General features: G+C 40.9%; 1 protein-coding gene across 1 annotated transcript in view; it reads right to left on the reverse strand.

The window, feature by feature from the left end:
• The window catches only part of LOC109406089 (tetraspanin-2A), a 186410-nt gene that overhangs the window by 15773 nt on the left and 143808 nt on the right, over positions 1-26829 (reverse strand). The window contains exon 3 of the mRNA XM_029875709.2: positions 6537-6713. Within this exon, the coding sequence (XP_029731569.1) occupies positions 6537-6713 (177 nt within the window). The remainder of the gene's footprint in view (positions 1-6536; positions 6714-26829) is intronic.

Here is a 26829-nt window from a genome sequence, read left to right on the forward strand (position 1 = left end):
TCCTGCTCAGGATTCCAGGAGAATCCTGCTCAGGATTCCAGGAGAATCCTGCTCAGGATTCCAGGAGAATCCTGCTCAGGATTCCAGGAGAATCCTGCTCAGGATTCCAGGAGAATCCTGCTCAGGATTCCAGGAGAATCCTGCTCAGGATTCCAGGAGAATCCTGCTCAGGATTCCAGGAGAATCCTGCTCAGGATTCCAGGAGAATCCTGCTCAGGATTCCAGGAGAATCCTGCTCAGGATTCCAGGAGAATCCTGCTCAGGATTCCAGGAGAATCCTGCTCAGGATTCCAGGAGAATCCTGCTCAGGATTCCAGGAGAATCCTGCTCAGGATTCCAGGAGAATCCTGCTCAGGATTCCAGGAGAATCCTGCTCAGGATTCCAGGAGAATCCTGCTCAGGATTCCAGGAGAATCCTGCTCAGGATTCCAGGAGAATCCTGCTCAGGATTCCAGGAGAATCCTGCTCAGGATTCCAGGAGAATCCTGCTCAGGATTCCAGGAGAATCCTGCTCAGGATTCCAGGAGAATCCTGCTCAGGATTCCAGGAGAATCCTGCTCAGGATTCCAGGAGAATCCTGCTCAGGATTCCAGGAGAATCCTGCTCAGGATTTCAGGAGAATCCTGCTCAGGATTCCAGGAGAATCCTGCTCAGGATTCCAGGAGAATCCTGCTCAGGATTCCAGGAGAATCCTGCTCAGGATTCCAGGAGAATCCTGCTCAGGATTCCAGGAGAATCCTGATCAGGATTCCAGGAGAATCCTGCTCAGGATTCCAGGAGAATCCTGATCAGGATTCCAGGAGAATCCTGCTCAGGATTCCAGGAGAATCCTGCTCAGGATTCCAGGAGAATCCTGCTCAGGATTCCAGGAGAATCCTGCTCAGGATTCCAGGAGAATCTTGCTCAGGATTCCAGGAGAATCCTGCTCAGGACTCCAGGAGAATCCTGCTCAGGATTCCAGGAGAATCCTGCTCAGGATTCCAGGAGGATCCTGCTCAGGATTCCAGGAAGATCCTGCTCAGGATTCCAGGAGAATCCTGCTCAGGATTCCAGGAGAATCCTGCTCAGGATTCCAGGAGAATCCTGCTCAGGATTCCAGGAGAATCCTGCTCAGGGTTCCAGGAGAATCCTGCTCAGGATTCTGAGAGAATCCTACTCAGGATTCTGAGAGAATCCTGCTCAGGATTCTGAGAGAATCCTGCTCAGGATTCTGAGAGAATCCTGCTCAGGATTCTGAGAGAATCCTGCTCAGGATTCTGAGAGAATCCTGCTCAGGATTCTGAGAGAATCATGCTCAGGATTCTGAGAGAATCCTGCTCAGGATTCTGAGAGAATCCTGCTCAGGATTCTGAGAGAATCCTGCTCAGGATTCTGAGAGAATCCTGCTCAGGATTCTGAGAGAATCCTGCTCAGGATTCTGAGAGAATCCTGCTCAGGATTCTGAGAGAATCCTGCTCAGGATTCTGAGAGAATCCTGCTCAGGATTCTGAGAGAATCCTGCTCAGGATTCTGAGAGAATCCTGCTCAGGATTCTGAGAGAATCCTGCTCAGGATTCTGAGAGAATCCTGCTCAGGATTCTGAGAGAATCCTGCTCAGGATTCTGAGAGATTCCTGCTCAGGATTCTGAGAGAATCCTGCTCAGGATTCTGAGAGAATCCTGCTCAGGATTCTGAGAGAATCCTGCTCAGGATTCTGAGAGAATCCTGCTCAGGATTCTGAGAGAATCCTGCTCAGGATTCTGAGAGAATCCTGCTCAGGATTCTGAGAGAATCCTGCTCAGGATTCTGAGAGAATCCTGCTCAGGATTCTGAGAGAATCCTGCTCAGGATTCTGAGAGAATCCTGCTCAGGATTCTGAGAGAATCCTGCTCAGGATTCTGAGAGAATCCTGCTCAGGATTCTGAGAGAATCCTGCTCAGGATTCTGAGAGAATCCTGCTCAGGATTCTGAGAGAATCCTGCTCAGGATTCTGAGAGAATCCTGCTCAGGATTCTGAGAGAATCCTGCTCAGGATTCTGAGAGAATCCTGCTCAGGATTCTGAGAGAATCATGCTCAGGATTCTGAGAGAATCCTGCTCAGGATTCTGAGAGAATCCTGCTCAGGATTCTGAGAGAATCCTGCTCAGGATTCTGAGAGAATCCTGCTCAGGATTCTGAGAAAATCCTGCTCAGGATTCTGAGAAAATCCTGCTCAGGATTCTGAGAGAATCCTGCTCAGGATTCTGAGAGAATCCTGCTCAGGATTCTGAGAGAATCCTGCTCAGGATTCTGAGAGAATCCTGCTCAGGATTCTGAGAGATTCCTGCTCAGGATTCTGAGAGAATCCTGCTAAGGATTCTGAGAGAATCCTGCTCAGGATTCTGAGAGAATCCTGCTCAGGATTCTGAGAGAATCCTGCTCAGGATTCTGAGAGAATCCTGCTCAGGATTCTGAGAGAATCCTGCTCAGGATTCTGAGAGAATCCTGCTCAGGATTCTGAGAGAATCCTGCTCAGGATTCTGAGAGAATCCTGCTCAGGATTCTGAGAGAATCCTGCTCAGGATTCTGAGAGAATCCTGCTCAGGATTCTGAGAGAATCCTGCTCAGGATTCTGAGAGAATCCTGCTCAGGATTCTGAGAGAATCCTGCTCAGGATTCTGAGAGAATCCTGCTCAGGATTCTGAGAGAATCCTGCTCAGGATTCTGAGAGAATCCTGCTCAGGATTCTGAGAGAATCCTGCTCAGGATTCTGAGAGAATCCTGCTCAGGATTCTGAGAGAATCCTGCTCAGGATTCTGAGAGAATCCTGCTCAGGATTCTGAGAGAATCCTGCTCAGGATTCTGAGAGAATCCTGCTCAGGATTCTGAGAGAATCCTGCTCAGGATTCTGAGAGAATCCTGCTCAGGATTCTGAGAGAATCCTGCTCAGGATTCTGAGAGAATCCTGCTCAGGATTCTGAGAGAATCCTGCTCAGGATTCTGAGAGAATCCTGCTCAGGATTCTGAGAGAATCCTGCTCAGGATTCTGAGAGAATCCTGCTCAGGATTCTGAGAGAATCCTGCTCAGGATTCTGAGAGAATCCTGCTCAGGATTCTGAGAGAATCCTGCTCAGGATTCTGAGAGAATCCTGCTCAGGATTCTGAGAGAATCCTGCTCAGGATTCTGAGAGAATCCTGCTCAGGATTCTGAGAGAATCCTGCTCAGGATTCTGAGAGAATCCTGCTCAGGATTCTGAGAGAATCCTGCTCAGGATTCTGAGAGAATCCTGCTCAGGATTCTGAGAGAATCCTGCTCAGGATTCTGAGAGAATCCTGCTCAGGATTCTGAGAGAATCCTGCTCAGGATTCTGAGAGAATCCTGCTCAGGATTCTGAGAGAATCCTGCTCAGGATTCTGAGAGAATCCTGCTCAGGATTCTGAGAGAATCCTGCTCAGGATTCTGAGAGAATCCTGCTCAGGATTCTGAGAGAATCCTGCTCAGGATTCTGAGAGAATCCTGCTCAGGATTCTGAGAGAATCCTGCTCAGGATTCTGAGAGAATCCTGCTCAGGATTCTGAGAGAATCCTGCTCAGGATTCTGAGAGAATCCTGCTCAGGATTCTGAGAGAATCCTGCTCAGGATTCTGAGAGAATCCTGCTCAGGATTCTGAGAGAATCCTGCTCAGGATTCTGAGAGAATCCTGCTCAGGATTCTGAGAGAATCCTGCTCAGGATTCTGAGAGAATCCTGCTCAGGATTCTGAGAGAATCCTGCTCAGGATTCTGAGAGAATCCTGCTCAGGATTCTGAGAGAATCCTGCTCAGGATTCTGAGAGAATCCTGCTCAGGATTCTGAGAGAATCCTGCTCAGGATTCTGAGAGAATCCTGCTCAGGATTCTGAGAGAATCCTGCTCAGGATTCTGAGAGAATCCTGCTCAGGATTCTGAGAGAATCCTGCTCAGGATTCTGAGAGAATCCTGCTCAGGATTCTGAGAGAATCCTGCTCAGGATTCTGAGAGAATCCTGCTCAGGATTCTGAGAGAATCCTGCTCAGGATTCTGAGAGAATCCTGCTCAGGATTCTGAGAGAATCCTGCTCAGGATTCTGAGAGAATCCTGCTCAGGATTCTGAGAGAATCCTGCTCAGGATTCTGAGAGAATCCTGCTCAGGATTCTGAGAGAATCCTGCTCAGGATTCTGAGAGAATCCTGCTCAGGATTCTGAGAGAATCCTGCTCAGGATTCTGAGAGAATCCTGCTCAGGATTCTGAGAGAATCCTGCTCAGGATTCTGAGAGAATCCTGCTCAGGATTCTGAGAGAATCCTGCTCAGGATTCTGAGAAAATCCTGCTCAGGATTCTGAGAGAATCCTGCTCAGGATTCTGAGAGAATCCTGCTCAGGATTCTGAGAGAATCCTGCTCAGGATTCTGAGAGAATCCTGCTCAGGATTCTAAGAGAATCCTGCTCAGGATTCTGAGAGAATCCTGCTCAGGATTCTGTGTAAATCCTTCTGAAGATTCTGATAGAATACTGCTAAGGATTCCGAGTGAATCCTGCTCAGGAATAATAGAGAATCCTAGCATAGCATAGCATAGCATAGCATAGCATAGCATGAATACTTGCACAAATCTTGGATGGAGTTGCAAAGCTGAATATTTCCATTGACATTGCTGATGTCGCTACTATCTACAATGTCATAGATTCACTCAGCTCCACACACCTGGCCAAGTCCTTGCAAGCATTTATAAATCCCTTCATCAACTTAGAAAGAGCCCAGAACTGAAGTATCTTCCAATAGATGAAAGGATGTTGAAAATAGCGAATTTTCAACTTATATGCAGTTATAAAGTAAATATACTGAAGTAGAATTATTTATAATATTGGAAAGATCTCACCAATTGTTGTGGGGTTCTTGTGGTTCAATGCCGATCATCCAATTGTCTTGATTAATGTTCTTATCTGTAAAGAACAACACAATACTGAACACTAAACACCCGCGCATCTATTGTTTTGATTTGCACTGGAGACAATAACGAACGCGATCGATTATGCTGCCATACTCACCCCTTACAGGAACGATGCATGCACAGCAAAGAACAACCCAACTAACAATTACTCTTTTTACAAGCACCTTTACGACGAATTAATTCAGCATGGTGCTGAATAACATTTGGATAATTTTCAGGCACAACCTTTGTTCGGGTTTAGTTCACACAAATTTGGAGAAACAATAAAGCATAGTGTTGTGTACCAACTGAACTGTTTGTTGTTTAAAACATTTTACAAACTGATAGTAAAGCTGTTATTCAGCTACTGCAAAAATGATTTAAAAAAATAAAATGCAAAATTTTTCAATTTCTACAAGAGTTTATGATTGACACTTTATGCTGTGAACAACTATTGTGAAATAATAACTACAAATACATTTACCTAAATCAAGATTCGAACTCGAGACCCATCGATTGCCAGCCGCTTGCCTTCCTATCTGCGCCATCCTAGAGATGATGAATTGACGCGCTCAAATCAAAACATAAACTTCCCGTGGTTGTATAATGATTACACTTTGACTCCTATTCAGCAGTGGTGAATAATGTTCTGTAAATGGTTAACAGCTGAAGAACACGTTAATTCAGCTGCTGTTCAGTAAAAAACACGTGTGTTTCATTTTGTACACTGAGTCGAAGTATGATGAAACGAAAGCGCTTATTTGACTTGTGAAAAACACATTGTACAGATACATGTTCTAATTTTTGCATGTACTTGACAAGAAGCAGAAAAAGGTCTTGTTAAACTATTTTGTAAAGAAATAACTGCAAGTCGAATAAAAATATTATTAAACGCTTGAAAAGTGTTTAAATTTATAATTGTTGATACCGATACGAAAGGTTGAACATTGGCTACTTTTTCAATTGAAAAAACATTTGTACAGTAATGTGTACAGCATAATTTTAGTTCAGCTATCATTACTATTATAAAGCAACAATTCAGCATGCATGCTGGTTTGCGGCTTGCGATTGTTAGTTGGGAACACAATACTGAATACTAAACACCTGCGCATCTATTGTTTTGATTTTCACTCGAGACAATAGCGAACGCGATCGATTATGCTGCCATACTCACCCCTACAGGAGTGATGGGCCAAGAACAACACTATACTGAACATTAAACACCCGCGCATCTCTCAGGAATAATAGAGAATCCTGTCCAGGAATTTTGCTTAAGATTCTGAGAGAATTCTTCTCAGGATTCCGAGTGAATCCTATTCTCGAGTTATAGAGAATTAAGCGCATGATTCGTAAAAAAATCAGCTCAAATTTTTAGAGAATCCTGCTGAGGATTCCAAGAAAGTTTTGCCCAGGGTTTTGTGAGAATTTTGCCAAGGACTTTTGGAGAATCCTGCTTAGATTCTGAGATAATTCTGCTCAGATTTCTAAAGAATCCTGCTCAGGATTCCAGGGCTTGTTTTCGTTACCCACCCTCTGATAATTAGCTATTTTTCGTTCCCGTTATTATTAAGACCCGTAATTTTATGACTTATCTCGTTGAGAAAATGATACTACTCATTGAATATTGACTTACGCTTTCTTGGATCAGCTTCAGGGCGGCCGACGAATGCGGGTGTTCCGATGTCATGATAAAACGCAGCATGGTCTGGCGGATGAGCGGCTGGATGCTGGAATTCATCGTCGAAAAGTCCAGGATGATGGCCGATCCCACAACGGTGGCCAAGAAGAGGAAAACTTGCGTCCCGATGAACTGTAATTGATCAGGAGAAAGAATGATGGAAGGTTAATAAAGACGAAATCAGTAATCATTTTCATTTCTGAGCCCCTCGCACTCTTTCTCGGATAGCAATCTCATCAAAATGCACTTCTTTGAAAGACGAACGAGTCCCACCCCGCTCGCCAAGCATCACCACAATATGGCTTTCTCGTTTGCGATGCGATGGAAAAGTCCTTTCATGCGCATATAAAGTATTCATCGAACCATTATTCGGGAAAACTAATTCAATTCACCTGTCTAGAGGGCAAAACCCCATTTCATGAAGGCTGGCCACAAAAGGCTGCTGCCTGTGCCTCTGCTACTGGCAGCTGGTGTTCTGGTGAACACGACGTCGACGACGATGAGAGAAAGAACCGAGAGTGCATTGCAGCGGCAGCTCTTTGGAAAACCAGCCAGAAATTCAATTTGGCCTTTCAATATCGGGGGAAAATCGAACGGAAACCGTTTCCTCCCAGCCGGGCCCGGGCCGGCCGGGTCCTTGAAGTCGTTCGGGGTAGGGAAGTTCTGTGGAGCAGGGTAATCAACTGGGACTAAAAATGAAAAATGCTCTCTCTCGAAAGGGGGATAATATTTACTGCGAATGAGGCGGGTGGCTCAGGTCGAACGGTGGAGCACGCTACCACCGAACCATAGGGAAAAGTGCAGTCAAGGACGCTATTCAATGAAGGATATTGCTCGTTTGCCTGCCATCGTCATCGGGTGGGGTAGGGTGTGACGTAAGTTTCGCGGAGCTTGGTGAGCTTCTGTTGAGTCGAACTATTTCCATTAAGGTTTCGACATTACTTTACGGGCATGGGAATGAATAAAATTTGGAAGTTGATTATTATGACTTAGGTATTAAGAGTGGTGCATTATGTATAGAAGACAAACAAAAACGATTGAAAGTGTAAAAAAATGTATTCGCTGGGACAGAGTTTATTTCGCAGCAAACAGTTCTGCAAGCACTTTCAAAGTTATTAACAGTGACTTTCCTTCGCTAATATGTATTTAACACGGCTGCGGATTGGACATACGCGGCTAACCCACACGTTCCTACTAAAAAAGGAACCCCCTCCCACCTGCGAATGCTGTGGAACAACTCTAGATGTAAAACACATGATTTTAAATTGTAGAAAATACGAAAGAGAACGACAGGATAACGAAATTGGAACAACGAGTTTAACCTTTCAGTACTCGCGCCAATTTTTGTAACGCGAGCAGTCGCGCGTTGTACTTTGTACAACACCCATACATTCTGAAATATCTAAGGATCCTGATTGTTTAGAAAAGGACTGTCTTTGGCAAAGTTGTTGTAAATTTCATGGGCTACTTGATGCTGATGTTGATGTTGATGTTGATTCGTAATACGTCCACTAGGCGGCGCTAGTGAGCAATATCATGTTATATCTTATATCTCAGGATCCTGATGTCTTAGAAAGATGGTGTCTTCGGCAAAGTTGTTTGGTAGGGAAACGGCTTACAGATTTTTGGCCGTTTAATTGGAAATTCCACCACTAGGCGGCGCTAGTGAGCAAATAAACTTTCTATCCTATGTATCTCGGGAACTTGATAACTTAGAAAGATGGTGTCTTCGACAAAGTTGTTTGGTAGGTCAAGTACTTACGGATGATTCGTAGTTTAATTTGAAATTTCATCACTTGGCGGCGCCAGTGAGCACGTAAATGTTATATATTATGTATCTCTGGACCCTCATTACTTAGAAAGATCGTGTCTTCGACAAAGATGTTTGGTATATCAAGGGCTTATAGATGAGTGACAGTTTGATTTCAAATGCCACCACTAGGAGGCACTAGTGAGCATGTAAATTTTTAATCTCATGTAGCTCAGGATCCCGATTAAAAAGGCACGGCACACCGTCTTCAGCCAGAGGCTGTACAGACTGAACAGGACTTAACACTAGACCATGGACACGACATACATTACATGCACCAGTGGATAGCATGGTGCGGTTACACACTTGGTAACGCTAACCGTTCGTGGGAAGTTATCAAGCCGGCTTCATCGACGGCCGGTCGACAACGGACTAGATCTTTACCGTACGGCAAATTCTCCAGAAATGCCGTGAATACCAGGTCCCAACGCACCACCTGTTCATCGACTTCAAAGCGGCATACGATAGTATCGACCGCGCAGAGCTATGGAGAATCATGGACGAAAACGGCTTTCCTGGGAAGCTGACTAGACTGATTAAAGCAACGATGGACGGTGTGCAAAACTGCGTAAGAATTTCGGGTGAACTATCCAGTTCATTCGTATCTCGCCGGGGACTGCGACAAGGTGACGGACTCTCATGTCTACTCTTCAACATCGCGCTGGAAGGTGTGATGCGACGAGCCGGGCTCAACAGCCGGGAAACGATTTTCACAAAATCCGGTCAATTTGTGTGCTTTGCGGACGACATGGACATTATCTCTAGAACATTTGGAACGGTGGCAGAACTGTACACCCGCCTGAAACGCGAAGCAACGAAGGTCGGACTGGTGGTGAATGCCTCAAAAACAAAGTACATGCTGGTAGGCGGAACCGAAAACGACCGGATCCGTCTGGGTAGTAATGTTACGATAGACGGGGATACTTTCGAGGTGGTGGAGGAATTCGTCTACCTCGGATCCTTACTGACGGCTGACAACAACGTGAGCCGAGAAATTCGGAGGCGCATCATCAGCGGAAGTCGGGCCTACTACGGGCTCCAGAAGAAACTGCGGTCGAAAAAGATTCACCCACGCACCAAATGCACCATGTACAAAACGCTAATAAGACCGGTGATCCTCTACGGGCACGAGACATGGACCATGCTCGAGGAGGACCTACAAGCACTCGGAGTTTTCGAGCGACGCGTGCTAAGAACGATCTTCGGCGGCGTGCAGGAGAACGGTGTGTGGCGGAGAAGGATGAACCACGAGCTCGCTGCACTTTACGGCGAACCCAGCATCCAGAAGGTGGCCAAAGCCGGAAGGATACGGTGGACAGGGCATGTTGCAAGAATGCCGGACAACAACCCTGCAAAGCTGGTGTTTGCAACGGATCCGGTTGGCACAAGAAGGCGTGGAGCGCAGAGAGCACGATGGGCGGACCAGGTGGAGCGTGACTTGGCGAGCATCGGGCGCGATCGAGGATGGAGAGCGGCAGCCACGAACCGAGTATTGTGGCGTACTATTGTTGATTATGTCTTGTCTTAATGATGTTGAACAAATAAATGTATGTATGTAACGCTAACCGAACGGCCACGAAGCTCCACTTTACCCAGAAAGATGTTGTCTTCGGCAAAGTTGTTTGGTAGATCAAAGACCAAATGGAGGAAAAGTTACCTCTCGTGCCGACCTTCCAAAAGATCGAAAACTTACAGATAGTTGTCCGTTTGAATCGTAGTTTCACCACTAGATGATGCTAGTGAATCCTGGTTACTAGAAGATTGATGGTGGTTTCGGCAAAGTTCTATTTGACAACCACCATTTGGTGGTTGCATTTGGTTGATGGGTCGTTGAAATCAATATTTCGCCAGTAAGTGGTGCTAATGAGTATGCAATATATCTTATATATCTCCGAGTCTGATTACCTGGGAAGTTGATATCTTTGGCAAGGTTGGTTGGTAGATCAGAAGACACCAGCTTTCTAAGTAATCAGGGTCTTGAGACATATGAGTTATAACGCCACCTAGATGTGGAGTTTCAAATCATACGGCTCTTCATCAGTTAGTGTTCGATCTACTAAACAACTTTGCTGAAGACACCATCTTTCTATGTAATCAGGGTCCTGAGATGTATGAGTTATAAAATTTCAATGCCCACTAGCGCCACCTAGATGTGGAGTTTCAAACCAAACGGCTCTCCATCAGTTAGTGTTTAACCAACCAAATAACTTTGCCGAAGACACCATCATTCTAAGTACTCAGGATCCTGAGTTATATGTGATATAAAAATTACATGCTCACTAGCGCCGCCTATCGGTTGAAATCTGAATTTCTTAGATCACCTCGCGAAGGCCCTTGATATCCCAAGTAACCTTGCCGAAGACACCATATTTCTAGATCATTTAGATTTTGAAGTACACTAATTCACATTCAACTGTCTATCTTATCTTAAATATAGTACGTTCTTCATATTGCGATTTTCAATTTTCCGCATTATAAGGAGTTATACTGTTTTCAAAAAAGGTCTTATAATATTCCAAATAAGATTCCTGTAGAATACATTTGGGGTTGACATCGATAGAAAAGATGGTTTCAAAGTAATAGTCGATAATTCTCATGTGTTGTACAAAGTACAACAGCGCGATTAACGGAAGGTTAAGAGACGCATTGGGTAACGAAGAAAATAGTATTAATAAGATTTTGAAATTTCTGCGAGATACAGGGTTATACCAACAATTGTAGAAGACCTATGAATTGTAAATGAAATGGATTTTCTAGACTTAACGACATGAATGCACCTCTGGTGTAAAGTGTCGAAAATAAACAAACAAACAAACAATATGTATTATTTTTTTGAATTCATGTAGCGAGCAAGAACAAGATGATGACAAGGGATAAGCTCAGAAGTATGCTATTATGCAATAGTGAGCATACCTTGTAATTTTATCTAAAAGTTTTCCAATATAAACCCAGATTAATCCACCTAGTGGTGATAGTGCCTTTCTCGTCGAATATGTACTCATGAACGTTTCGTCGACGTTAGCCAAAATATTCCTGAATCCTGAAAACACTTTACATAGAAAAGCAACAATTTTAATAAAGCCATCATCGATTTAAAAAAAAATTATTGGTGATATTCCGATGTTATGGTCAACAGCAAAACATAGCAGAAAAATATCAGACCTCTCAGTTGACTGCTTGACCACCTTAACCCTAGACGTGTATTGGGATCATTATGACCCCATTCCATCCACTACGGTAGCGGGGTGAGGGTCAGCTAATTCATGAAGAAGGTTTACTTTATTCACAATCACAGATCACTTTGTGATCTTCGCCAATGTTTATTTCAGCACACTTTAGGCTATATTTTATTATCATTGGTAACACGATTCATGTAAAATTAGACATTCCTACGATAAAAATGCAGAAAATATACATTTTCTATTCAAATTTCAATCACAATGAGAAGAGTGGGAGCTCAACCAGCCGCACCCAAATTGTTAGCAGTAATTTTAGAAGCATAAGGATAGTGAAGATTGAAAAACTGTATAAGGTGTTGATGCGATTAAATTATATTTTTTCCATAAAACGATGATCCATCCTACTATAAATTAACACCGCAGGAATTAGAAGAGATCGCTTAGACCATTCTTCACTTATAATCTTACCCAACGTTTACATGATATCAAAAAAGCCACTATTTGATTTATCGCTTTGATACTTATTTTGTTCACTTTTATAATTCCGCTATTTGATGTGCAGCTTGCATGGGTTTTATTAAATTTTACGTTTGACCACTTCCGGCGGGACACCTGGAACCGATTCTGGTTGTCTCAAATATGGTCTGAGACTGTTTTTGTCAACTGTTAATCGGGTTACCTGAAAAGCCGAAAATTAATGTGATCTGAGGCTATTTTCTTGCTAACCGTTCGGCAAATTTTTGAAAAAGCCGGGATTTGATGTATCGCATGCATGATTTTGGTTCACTTCTATTAAATCACTTCCGATGGAACACCCGCAACCGATTCCGAAATATTATTACAAGTTCTAGATATGGCCTGAGACTATTTTCTTGTTGACCGTTCATCAGATTATCAAAAACGCCGTTATGGTTTAGTTCCCTTCTATATTTTACCACTTCCGACGCGTTACTCGTCTTGTCACCAGTTCTGGAACACTACCGGTTCTCCCAAATATGGTCTGAAATTATTTGTTGATTAACCGTTTATCTTGTTACTGAATAAGTCAATGATATGTCGCATGTATTGGTTCTCTTTTGCATTTGACCATTTCTGGCGGGACACCCGTAATCGGTTCCGTAACACACTGATATGGCTATTTTCTTGCAACTGTTCATCATGTTACCTAAATAGCCGTGATTTGAAGTATCGCATGCATGGGTTTGGTGTCACTTCCGGCCCGGAACCGGTTGCGGAACACTATCGATAGTCTCTCAAATAATCTGAGCCTATTTGCTTGCTAAAGTTTATTAGGTTATCAAAACAGCCATGGGTTTGGTTCAATTTTATATTTAGCCGCTTTCGGAGAGAAACCCGGACCTAGTTTCGGCACTACTGACAGTCCATAATGTGGTCTTAGCCTACTTCCTCAATAACCGGCCATCAAGTTGTCGAAAAAGCCGTGATTTGATGTGGCGCATGCAAAAGTTTTGTCAACTTTTACATACGGCCACTTCCGGCGTAATAACACCCGGAACCGGTTCTGAAACACTTCCGATTAAGATATGGTCTGAGCTTTTTACTTGCTAACTGCTCATCAGGTTATCGAAAATGCCGCAGTTTGATGTGTCGCATGCATGGGTTTGGATCACTTTTATATTTGACCACTTCCAGCGGGGCACCTGGAATCGGTTCCGATACAGTACCGGTTCAGATATGGTCTGAGTCTTTTTTTTATGCCAACCTTTCATTGGGTTATCAAAAAAGTCGCGCTTTGATATATCGCATGCATGGATTTGGTTCACTTTTATATTTGGCCACTTCCGGCGGGACATCCGGAACCGGTTCCGGAACACTACCGGTAGTTTCAAATTTGTTCTGAGCCTATTTTCTTGCTAACCGTTCATAAGGTTACCGAAAAAGCTGCGGTTTGATGTGTCGCATGCATGGGTTTGCTGCAATTTCATATCTGGCCCCTGCCTGGGGTTCCGGTCCGGAACACAAAAATGGCCATAACTCCGTAACGGCTGAACCGATCCGAACCATTTTCAATAGGAAACAATGGGACCAGATTCCCCGTCGAATGAACCATCGGTCGTTAAAATCGGTTGATATTTAGTTAAAAAAAGTGACGTGAGTTTTTTTTGTCCACATACATACACACATACACACATACACACACACATACACACATACATACACACACGTCGAGCTGAGTAGATTGGTATATATGACTCGACTCTCCGGGCCTCCTATCAAAAAGTCATTTTTGGAGTGAACATATAGCCTTTTCAGTACACTTTGTGTACGAGAAAGGCAAAAACATAAGTGTCGCACACGCATAGCTAAGGCGGAACAGAGCTCTAAAGCAATTCTTCACGAAGTGAGCGTAATTTGCAATGTAACTCTTTGCAAGTAAGTGTTCCCATCCCTGATAATGACCAAGAATGCCAATGAAATTTCCATTTCGTAAAGATCCTCAACCAAGAGAGCAGATTTCTCGTGACTCGCAGGAGTGTCCAAGGCGATTCCTGCAGATGTTCCTCCTTAAATTCCTGTAACAGTTTTATTAAGAATTTCTCCAGAAATTCCGTAATAAATCATTCATGAATTCACTTGGAGCTCCTTATGGATTTTTTTCATCACTATTACTTCTTTGGTATTTCATTTGCGACTTACTTTAGGAGTTCTCACGGGTATTCCTATAGAAAATTACACTGCCAGTCCTCCGGGTGCTCGTACATCAAGAACTTCCAGATAAGTTCAAAAATACCTGCTCGTTACAAAATTGTTCAATATTTTTCAACAATATTTTTTTAAGGATGGAGGAAATCCACTGAAATCCCTCCAAGTGCCTCCTTTTATAATTCCTGGTGAGACTCATGAAGAAATTCATTGAGAAAATTCAAAATAAAAAAAAAACTTAACCCCTTGAATAGTTTCTAGGCAAATTCTCATTGGTTTTTATTTTTCAAACGGACGAAGAAATGCCTTAAACATTTACCAAAAAAGATTCTGGCGGGATTTTTTAAAGAATGTTCTCCCAAACATTTGTTTTGGTTTTTAAAATTATCTTGCCCCGGCCACGCAGTCTTCAAATCCCCGTATACACTCGTCAATCGATTCGCCAAAACGTTCTGTTGAAAGATTTCCGAATAAATCCTTGTAAGAGTTTTCGAAACAATTGCTGGAGATATGCCCAAAGAAAATCATCAAGGAACTTAAAAAGAACGCAAGAAGTTACACCTGGGAAAATTACCGAAGGACTAATAAACTGCTGAAGAAATAGTCAAGTTTCTTCCTGGAGAAATTTCCTAAGAAGATGCCTGAGAACCAGATCTACTACTAGAGGAATTCCCGAAAAATTAATCGACTAACCTTTGGAGAATTTATGAAATATCTTCTGGAGAAGCAATCAAAAGAACTCCTGGAGGATTTGTCAAAATAAATTTTGAGGAAATTTTTGTTAATGATTTTAGTAGGAAATCCCAGATAAATGTTCATAGGAAATTTTGAAAAGAGAGTCCGCCATAACTTCTGAAGAATTTAAAAACAATTCTTGTTGGTAATTAATCCTGAAGAAATTTCAAGAAAAAAAACACCAGAACAAAAGCTGCTTGAGAGTTATTCAGAGAAATTCCTGGAAACATTTCATACGGGAACTGCCGTAGCGAGCCCTGATAAACTTATAAAAAATAAATTTTGAAGAGATTCTAATGTTTCAGAAGCAACTTTTGAAGAAATTCTAAAATTCCGTGAGATCTCCTATAAGGTTTTCCTTAATAACTCCTGGTACGGCTTCTGAGGAAATTATTACTTAAAGATTATTATGGTGAGCTTTAGAAAAAAATCTCCTTAGAAATAGTGAAGGATTTTTGAAGAAAATTTTTGAAGAACTTTTGGACAAATTCCCGAAGTAATTTGTGTAAGAACTGCCGAAAGAACTCTTGAAAAGCAGGAACTGCATGAGATTTTTAATCAAAAATAATCACATAGGCATTTTTGAAGTAACGCCTAGGTGTTTTTCAAAAGGATTTCCTAAAGAAAAATTTTCCGGAAGAATCCTAGAAAAATTTCCACGTTTCTGAATTAATAGGATCCCTTGAAGGCATTTCAAGAAGAATTATCGATGGAACTTTTTCTAACACAAGCAGAAAATTGAATTTTTGACGTATTTTTGATGAAAATCTGGGAAAAATAGCAATCCGTTGAAGAGATTTGCTAAGTGGCTTCTTCTAGAACTATAGAAATACTCTTGAAGAATTTTTAGGGGGAACTCCTAAAGATATTTCTGAACGGTCTCTTGGAAAAAAATTCCGATCGCATTAAGGAACATCCGTAGAAACTGCCGGAGTAACTTCTGAATGTACTCCTGTGTACACCCGGGGGAATTTCCAAAGGAACTCCTGCAAGAATTTCAGAAGAAAGTCCCGAAGTAACTCTCAACGAAAGTTTTTAGACACTTTCGAAGAAACTTTAGTAAAAATTTACAAATGATTTCCAGGGAAAAATAAATTGAAAGAGCTTTTTAAAACATTACGAATGAACTAATGAATTTACAGTAGTACTTCCAAATGAACTCTTAGAGAAAGGTTTGAAGAATATGACATGAAATTCTCAAAGACACCTTCATAAAAATATCTGAAATATTTTATCGAGGAATTCTCGACAAAACTACTGAAAGAATAGTTGAAGGAATTCCAGTTAGAATTACTTGAAGATCTTCTGAAGAAAACTCCAACTACTAGCCACCCCAAGCGTCACTTAAACACTATCAGTAAATGATATGCACTTACTTTTTAAGTGAAATTATGGAGTTTCTGCAGGCACTTTAAAACATACAAAACCACACTTCGAGTTTCAATGTGCGCTCAAAACCACAGTTTCATTTCGAAATCCTAAATAAACAGTGCGTAGTTGCTTCTGAAACTTTACCAAGACTAAGAACATGGTCCCGGATAAAGAGGGAGGTAAGCGAAGTGGTTAAAGCAGGTCAACCAAAAAGCGTTCGGAATTTTTCAAGCATTATTCATGTTCAATGAAGTAGATTGGACATGCACGAAATTGCTACATTACACTTTTATCCATTTGGCATAAACTTTGAGCCATGAGTTCAGCCTACCTCATCAAACGATTAAAATACCAAATATTGCAGTGGGCCGTACAGGTACTGCAACCATTCCAAGATACATAATTTAAAAATGCATACGCCCCGAAATATGACATTTTTTCAATATTTTTTTTTTTTAATTTTCCAGTTTTTGCAAAGCATACATCTCAATTAGTGCACTAATGCCATCAATCATTTTTTTTGTATATTGTCAAAAAATATTAGAAAAAAAAATCAAAATTTCAAAAAATATTGTGGTAGTCTCAGTTTATCTAGATTTCTACAACAAAATTACCATAAATTTCCAAGATGTTTTCCAGAATTCCAGAACAAATACTGGTATTTCAGAATCATCATCTGATTAAAGTCTCGGGAAATTTTTTAATTGATATTTTAAGTTCTTTTCCACATATTAAAAAAAAACTAATTTTGGAACTATTTTTCGAAAGCCTCAAAACCATTTTTGCGTATTTTGAGATGTAACAAACGAAAAAATTTCTAAAAAAGTTTAAGTTAGATTTTGTTAATACTGTTGAAGTTTCAAGAAAAAAAAAAGTTAACACATTCTCAGTGTTTTGTACAGCATACTGAAATTTTCCGAGAGAACAGAGGATGTTCTTCTTCTTCTTTATGACACGACGTTTGCTTTGGAACTTGGCCTGCCTCTCTTCAGCTTAGTGTTCATAGAGCACTTCCACAGTTATTAATTGAAGGGCATTCTTTGTTTGCCATTGCATAAATTGGTATATTGTAAGGCAACCACAATGATACACTATGCCTACTGCCCACGGAGTCGAGAAAATTCTCCCGACCGGAATGGGAATCGAACCCACCGTCTCCGGATTGGCGATCCATAGCCTTAACCATTAGGTTAACTGGGGAACAGAGGACAAGCTCACAAGTTTACTTCCGACTTCTAATATCTCTACTGAAAAAATCATGAACTTTCTCAAAGAATAGCTTTTGCTCTCCTGCTTAGCTTATTGTGCTCAGCAGCATGTTCCCCCTCACGATGGATCAGCGGAAATTCTGAATCAAATTTTAGAGGAATTGCTGAACCAATCAAAATCTATCTTTCATAAATGCAAGAAAAAATACCTCTACAAAAAATGTTTAATTTCTTCATATTGTTAGAGAAATAGTCTCTTCGAAACTTGGTCATTTTTCAGAAAATCTTTTAAAAAAATTACTTCTGAAGTTTCTCCAGGGATTAATTTGTAAATTCTTCTGAGTTCCTACCAGAAAGCCTTTCATGGATTATTTCAGAAAGTCTTACAGGAATTTCTTCAGAAAATCCTACGCAGGGGCTCCTCGGAAGTTTTCTATTGATTTATTCGAAAATTTGTCCATCCATTGGCTTCTGCAGAGGTCAGTATGTATTACATTAGAAAGTTTTTCATGAAATTCTACATTAAGGACAAGGTATTTGGAGTACATAGCTCAAAATTTCTAGAGCACCGTTTTTTAGAACCGTTGAACGGATTTGGATGAAAATGCATCACGCTAACTGTTCAGTGGTTGTCAACAGCGTGATGCATTTTAATCCAAATCCGTTCAACGGTTCTAAAAAACGGTGCTCTAGAAATTTTGAGCAATGTACTCCAAATACCTTGTCCTTAACTACTTTTATGAACTTAAATAAATCTTTCATGGATTCAGTCGGATATTTTCACCAAGAGTTTCTTAAGACATTCCGTCAGGGATTCCTACGCAAATTTCTCGAGGGATTTCTTTAAACAATCTTCCGTGGGTTGGTTTAGAAATTCCGCCAAGTTTTTTTTTTCCAAAACCCCTCCCACATTTTATTCAGATATTGCCATGCATCTTTCTCTAGTAATTTTCCTAGTCATGCCTTCGAAAAACCTTTCATGGAGTTGCTAAGTAATTCCTCAATGGCTTTTTTTTGGGAACTTCTTTGAAAAAATCCCCTGAAAAGATCATTCTGAAAATCTTCCATAAATTCCTTTCAAAATCCCATCGAAAATATTTCTTAAAACTATTTGATGTTTTTCTGATTTTTCCATGCATTTTCCATAGGTTACTTTAGAAATCCCTCCGTCAAAAAATATTCGAATCGAAAATTCCTGCAGTTTACAAAATCTTCTCTACTAGAGTTTGCTTAAGAAATTCCTTCAAGATTTTTTAAAATCTCCTCGTGGGGTTTTCTAAGGAGTTTTAACTTTATTTCTTAAGAAAATTTGCTTGGATTCCTTCAGAAATTCTTTCAAAAAATTACCAAAAGAATTTTACAGCAGATTTTCTTAAAGAAAAACATCTGGGATTAACCCTCTAATACCCAAATTTTTGATTTTGATCTAAATATCATTTTTCGTCATTTAAAATCGATTTAAACATGTTTTGGAAGATGATTATTTTTAATTCTCGATTTCGTGAATTTCAGTTTTTGATTTTTCTAATTTTATTTTTGAACATCCTCACACTTTTATATTTTTCCTAGAAGCCAATTTGGGGAACGGATTTTTTGGGATGAAAACATTTTGAGATTTTATGATTATTGTTGAAATATTTTTATTTCAAATTTTTTTCATGTGAAATTTTATTTCCGTGTAATTTTAAGGAAAATAATTTTAGAGTGAATTCGATTCCCTTAAACTATTAAACCAGGATAGAATGAATTGTGAAAAATTTAAAATATGTTAATTGTTGCGATTCAATACAAAATAAACATTAATTTCTTAAAGGTGACTAAAACATCAATTTTTCAATGATTTAAAAAAAATGTAAATACGCTTTAAAATAAACCAAAACCCATTTTGAGATATACAGAACAGTCCTAAATATGAGCCAAAAATATAAAAAAAATATTTTCCACGAAACAAAAATTACAAAAATGCTCAAACTATACCCCGTCTAAAGGCGGGATTGGGTATTAGAGGGTTAATTTAGCATTTCCTTCATGAATGCATTCAAAAGTCTTGATGAAAAGGAGTTCTGCAATTTTGCAAGGAATTCATTCAGAAATATCTCCAAAGACTTCTTCAATATTTCTAAGATTTCAGGCATTTCAGTAGTTGTCAGGGATATGGCCATCAAACCATATGGCGACCGTGACATGACCACTAGAAGGAAATTTTCGGAATTGTTGATTCGCCCTAATCCGTCATCCTACTCACCGCTGTAAATGCGCAGTCAAGAGGATTTCTCTCTACAATCGAGAGCTCAATTCGAACTATTTATTGCGGAGACTCCGGGGGATCTGTAAAATCGCCGGAGCAGCGCGCGCGGTCTGCGAAAAACCTGTGGCATCGGGGAGTGGGATATCGTTATTCACCATTTTCATCATAATAATAATCATCATCGTTCGTCGTCGTTCCGACGACGGAGTTTCCCGCCGCTTTATGAATGGCTAAAAGGTGCTTGTATCGCGATCCCGCTGCCACGCCACCACCACCACGCCACCCATCAGAATTCATCGATAGCGCGGGCACTTGGCTCGGGCGTTCTCGGCCAGAAGTGGAAAACACGCGCGCACCCAGCACTGAAAGAGAAATGGGTTAAGCCGTGGCGTGTGGGTTGGTTCTGATGTTTACCCCCAACCCCACCGGCGGCACTCGCCTAAGGTTCACGACGATGATGGACGGTGGAGTGCTCTTACGACATGCTATTGAAAGGAAATTTTAATAATGTAAATAACTTTTATTTATGTTTTCTGTAGTTTTACCCAGGGAATGAAATTATCGATCACGATCGCGATAGTAGAAAACTCTCCCACACACATTATCGGCGAAAAAAGACGTGCGATAAATTCAGACCCGGGTTTCTCCCGAGAATGTGTTTTCGCTCGTTCCGCAGCGCCGAAAGTCGATTATCATCAACAATGAAAAGTTGACTGGTTTGCTTTCTGCCCTTTGTTCGCCTTTCCGTAGTCCCGTCGTCACCGGCTGTAGCTTTTATGTGTAAAATTTCTGTCCTCTCTCGAGCAGCTTGTGTGGTCGAGTGGTTATGGTGCGCGCTCATACACATTTTTGTGGAGGGTCTAGGTTCGAATCCCGTTAGCGGCAAATTTTTGTTATTTGCCTTCTGATAATTATCGCGATAACTTTGCGGGTGATAAAGTTGGATAGCGAAAATGAAAAGAGCGATTTCCAGTTTTCGGCTATCTTTGATCGGGGACAAACTGCAACGACCGATAAACATTTCTCACAGGAAAAGTAAAAACAGAAAAAATCGGTTGCTCGAAAAACGCCGTTTTTCGTCTCAATTTGCTGATAATTTCATTCCCTGGTTTTACCCCCGTCCATCCGTCCGTTCGTTTGTCGGAGAGGCGGCGCGCGGCTGGGTGGTTTGTTTCTGCCTTGTGGCACTACTGACTGCACTGGAGAAATAAGTGTGCTCCCAGGAATAAATGGCTTCGGTCAGCTAGTGGCACCAGAGAGTAAGAAGTGGTAGCATAGGAAAAGCCAACAACCGGTAACCGGTAGCTTTTGATTGGGAGTGAAAATATTTATTCACTAAGTTAATTGAATCTAGTGCTGCACAGTGGGGTTAATGGAACCCGTTCTTAAACAAAGATAGTTCAAAATTATATGTTCGCTATTATCCGTAATTTCGGTTTGAGTTTGGTATTGCCTGAGAATGTCTGCGATTTTTTCAACAATCCTGGATTAATATATACAGGGGGTGGACACAATGTTTGGGATAGGCAACTTTTTTTCTCCCACAAAAAAATCAGCATGCTGTAACTTTTCATAGAGTGCATCAAAAAATCTCAAATTTTTAATGTTTATCAAACTGTTATATGTGCATCATTGGTACGAATTTGGGCTCGATTGAATACTTTTTCGCGAAGTTAGAACCGTTCGGGTAAAACACTATTTTTTCAACAACTCATTTTTGAGCTGTCATATCTCGGAAATCAGTAAACCGAGTTGAATGATTTTTTTACCGTTTATCAACAATATATTGATACTTAATACAACGTTATAAAATTTAATATTTTTTCACGGCGAATTAAGTTATACCGGGTTGAAATTTTTACCCATATAGAGGAAAATAAGTCAAATTTACAATACCACACAAAATTTACAAAATGTGTTCTTCCTTTAAGCTAAATAGGTTCTAATATATTTGATTAAAGATAACTTGAGAACAGAAGTGAAAAATCTTAGGACATCAACACTAAAATTGGTTCACATTGACGTAAAAAAATTACATTTTTTCGAGAAAAATCCAAAAAGTGTCAATCTATGATGACTTTTTTTAATGTTCAAAAAGTATCTATGTTTTAATAGTTTGTGATGCCTTTGTATATTGTTAGTGTACGTTAAAAATTTCATTCAATTCGGTTCACTGGTTTTCGAGACATGACAGCTTAAAAGTGAGTTGTTCAAAAATAGTGTTTTACCCGAACGGTTCTAACTTTGCGAAATATTAATCAATCGAGCCCAAATTTGTACCAATGATGCACATATAGTAGGTTGAAAGACAGTCAAAATTTGAGATTTTTTGATGCGCTCCATGAAAAGTTATAGCATGTTTTTGTGAGAAAAAAAAGTTGCCTATCCCAATCATTTTGGCCATGCCCTGTATGTAGTTTTTAGATCTTTTAAGAGGCTTTTTGGAGTCGATTTATTCAAATTTCAATAATATTGCTCTCGCATTTTTTGCTCCAAATTTAGATTTATACATATGTCACCTTCCAAATGCCGATAAAAAACTGTGTGATCCTACCAACTCCAAGCATTTCAAAACATCGTTGTTGACATTTAAATGACAAGACCTAGCAACATGCAATGTTCAGAACAAATATGCGTCATTACATACTCTTTAACACCCAAAACACACTGGCTTTTTAACCTGGAGTTTTCCAAAGATAGATATCATGCTTTTTCACAATTTTAAGTTTTTCATATGTAGTGGAATCTGATGGCACCTAAAACTATACCACTCTCTCTCTCTCTCTCTTCTTGGCGTAACGTCCTCATTGGGACAAAGCCTGCTTCTCAGCTTGTTCTATGAGCACTTCCACAGTTATTTTAACTGAGAGCTTCCTCTGCCAATGACCATTTTGCATGCGTATATCGTGTGGCAGGCACGAAGATACTCTATGCCCAAGGAAGTCAAGGAAATTTCCTTTACGAAAAGATCCTGGACCGACCGGGAATCGAACCCGTCACCCTCAGCATGGTCATGCTGAATACCCGTGCGTTTACCGCCTCGGCTATATGGGCCCTATACCACACTCTATTTGATTCTACTAAAATGATTTTTATAATTATTTTGCAAAAAACTGCCAAATAAAAAAGGGTGTTGGATCTCGCATCGTACTCGGCGTCGTCGTTGGCTGTTACACACGCTAGCAGCGCTATACGCTATACATCAGCAACAGCCCATTCACTATTGTTAATCGCCTCTCTTTCATTGCCTAGCAGTAAATGTCCAGAGCAACGGTAGGCACGGTAAAGCGTGCTACCGTGCGCTCTATTACTTTATCTTGTCCGTACTGCTTCCCCTATAAAAGGGAAGCCCTAAATGGCAGACAATTAAACGTTCCATAATAAACACAAAATTTCCCATAAATAATTCCAAAAGTCCCAGTGAAGAAACAGGGGTGAAAGCAGTAATAAATAACAAAAGTTCCATAAACAAATAGAAAAATGCATAAATAAATCAAAACTTTCCATAAATAATTTATTTTTGAGCAATTAAAAACGTCAAAAATGCAATGAATAAATCAACTGTTGCAATAAAAAAAGCCAATTTTTCCACCAAATAACTTCGAATTTTCCATAAATAAATCCGATTTTTCCATAATAAATTAGAAAATTCACAATAAAAAAATATCGAAAAAGCAATATAAAATTAAAAAAATGCAATAAAAAATGACGAAATTACCCATGAAAAACAAATGCAGGAAAGTATGAGACAGTGAAATGCTGAATCGCACTTATATGACTGAAACAACTGAAAAGCTTGCGTAACTATGATTGCAATTGACCGAGCAATTGCTTGCTGTCCGAACTCGCTATCGCTCGTCGGACCTAAAAAAGGGATATCATCTATGTTTGCATTATACAAAACATTAAAATGTTTTTTGACATTTATTGATAATTTAGTTTTCCGTTTATTGCACTTTTTGAATTATTTATTGCTTTTTAGATATTTTTTTATTGTGATTTTTCTAATTTATTATGGAAAAATCGGATTTATTTATGGAAAATTCGAAGTTTTTTGGTGGGAAAATTGGCTTTTTTTATTGCAACAGTTGAATTATTCATTGCATTTTTGACGTTTTTAATTGCTCAAAAATCAATTATTTATGGAAACTTTTGATTTATTTATGCATTTTTCTATTTGTTTATGGAACTTTTGTCATTTATTACTGCTTACACCCCTGCTTCTTCACTGGGACTTTAGGAATTATTTATGACGAATGATCACTTTCTTATGAGTCGTTTATATTTTAGCCAGCCCTAAATGTATTGAATATAGTGTGTTCTCGTCATATCACCGCCGTGTGGAGCACTGCCACACGGTGGTGCGAATAAATCGTTTAATTTGAATCTCGCGTACTTCTTTCTCGCCGCCCGGTGTTCCGGCGGTTAATAAAAGTACACAGCGTAGGGCCGTTAAGACATCCTGGCCGAAACATTGGTGCCGTGACCAGGATGGCACTTGGAGTGGACCCCCGGACGTCGAGAAGAAGCCACCGCTATTCGTCGTCGGACTGTTCGATCGAATTGAGTCATCGGACAGAAGCAAGCAAGCACACTCAACCACAACGCCACGATTGAATTGTCAAGCGTCCTAGTCGAACCTGCGCTTCCCAGCCGGATCCGAGTATCCCAGTCGGACAGCCTGCCGTTCCAGCCGGACCACGAAATCCTGTCGTCGTGTCAAGCCACAGCGCATCAATGGGACCCCAGCGTCCACTGCAGGGCGCGCGAACCAACGCCCTGTCGAATCGTACACCCGTCGGACCCCGAGTGTCCACCTGCAGGCCGCGAGCGTATCATCGCCCTGCCGAATCGTCCACTTGCAAGGCCGAAGCGTCGACTTGCCGGATCGTCAACCCACCGGACCCCTGCGTCCATCTGAAGGATCCAAGCATCCACCCGTCGGACCCCCTGCGTCCACCGTTGGGCCGTAGCGCCATTCATTTCGGACCGAAGCGTCATCACGGGCCGCAGCGCTATCCCATGCGGACCCAATCATCAACTGCTGGTAAGAGGGAATCTGACCTGCCACTCTGCGCAGCCAGGTCACGCTTTCGTCGAAGCAAAGATCTCCCAGAACCCAGCCCAGGAAAGTGTCGAAAAGTGCCCGGATTTCTGACTCAGCACTCGGCGTAGTCTAGTCACGTTGTCGTCAACAAGAAACTCCTGTCGGCCAGACACAAGTAGGAATGAACGAACGAAAATGCCACAAAATTCATCATCCACGCTGAAATCCCCCCACGGCGGGCCTTTCTTCAATCAACGAAAGCAAATAACAACTAATCAACCGGACCACATCATCATCCAACTACCTAGACCGAGCTCGTCGTCGAGGAGCGAACCATCCTCGACCGAAGCCTACCTGCAGCAAACAGCGAGCGCATCATCGCAACCCGATCACGATCACCCGAACAGCCTAGCAGCCCGATCGTACCTACCTAACTGCAGCGCCAGATCAACCGTCGCCGTCGTCAACTTGCCAGGCGCAAAAGTGAATTGGAAAACGGTCGTTTTCGGGCGGGAGTATGTTGGATCTCGCATCGTACTCGGCGTCGTCGTTGGCTGTTACACACGCTAGCAGCGCTATACGCTATACATCAGCAACAGCCCATTCACTATTGTTAATCGCCTCTCTTTCATTGCCTAGCAGTAAATGTCCAGAGCAACGGTAGGCACGGTAAAGCGTGCTACCGTGCGCTCTATTACTTTATCTTGTCCGTACTGCTTCCCCTATAAAAGGGAAGCCCTAAATGTATTGAATATAGTGTGTTCTCGTCATATCACCGCCGTGTGGAGCACTGCCACACGGTGGTGCGAATAAATCGTTTAATTTGAATCTCGCGTACTTCTTTCTCGCCGCCCGGTGTTCCGGCGGTTAATAAAAGTACACAGCGTAGGGCCGTTAAGACATCCTGGCCGAAACAAAGGGTTACATACAAAAGGCTGAATTACGAAAGGCTGAAATAACAAAAGGTTGAAATTACAGAAGGCTGAATGCATCAAAAGGCTGAAATAACATAAGGCTGAAATAGTTATTTGACTAGTTTTCAAATGCTCTAGCCTAAAGGCTAACCTCAACATTATCAACCCAGACAAACAGATCATTCCTATTGGGAATAATTACATACATCCATTGATTTTACGATCTATTTGAAAATTTGCTTGTTTTTTGATTACCCAGCCGTGGCACTCGCATTGGTTTTGCTTGAGCTTGACGATTGACCGTCCTACCGTCCCTAGTTCATGTTTGGCAAAACTAAGCCATTTTGGCTGAATATGCTTCAGTTACATACTATGTTTTGAATCAGAAAGTTTTACGACTGGCCATAATGCTATGGATTACACAAGTTTACAAAATAAAACGAAAGTCGTGAACTTCTGTCAACGACCAAAGTTTTTGAAGCGCAATTTAGCGCTGATTTCGAAACCGTGCTTCAAAAATTTTTAAGTAGAACAGTTTTTGAGATTTAGCTCAATATCGAGTTTTACATTTTTTTAAAATATGGAATTTACTAAAATTCAAATATCTTACGTTTTGTTCAACCAATTTTAAATCTTTTTCCATAAATTAAAAGCTGAATACAATACCTTTCGATCATCTGAATACAGGTTTTGCGTCAGATTGATGACATTCAAGATATTGGCGAGTTTTAGGGACAATCTCTCTAATTTTTAGCGAAATTTCCAAAAATATGTGAAGAAATGTATTTTTTTCAATAAGAAAAAAACAATTTAAAAATTCTTTCTCGACGTTTATTTGACATACCATATGTAGGCGATTTACAGTAAAAAATTCAGCTCAATCGGAGCATTGAATACTGAGAATGAGATGTGTGAAGTGAGCGACCTTGCTTAAAAATAGAACAAAAATCGATTTCAAATCATCACCCTTGTATGGAAAGTCGAAAAATTTTCAGCTCTACTGTAATTTTTTTCCTTCGCGTTTTCGAACTCAGGGCATGATTCTACACCAAAAATGATCATCAGCTTACCG

This window comes from Aedes albopictus, chromosome 3, assembly GCF_035046485.1.
Source record: "Aedes albopictus strain Foshan chromosome 3, AalbF5, whole genome shotgun sequence".
NCBI lineage: Eukaryota > Metazoa > Arthropoda > Insecta > Diptera > Culicidae > Aedes > Aedes albopictus.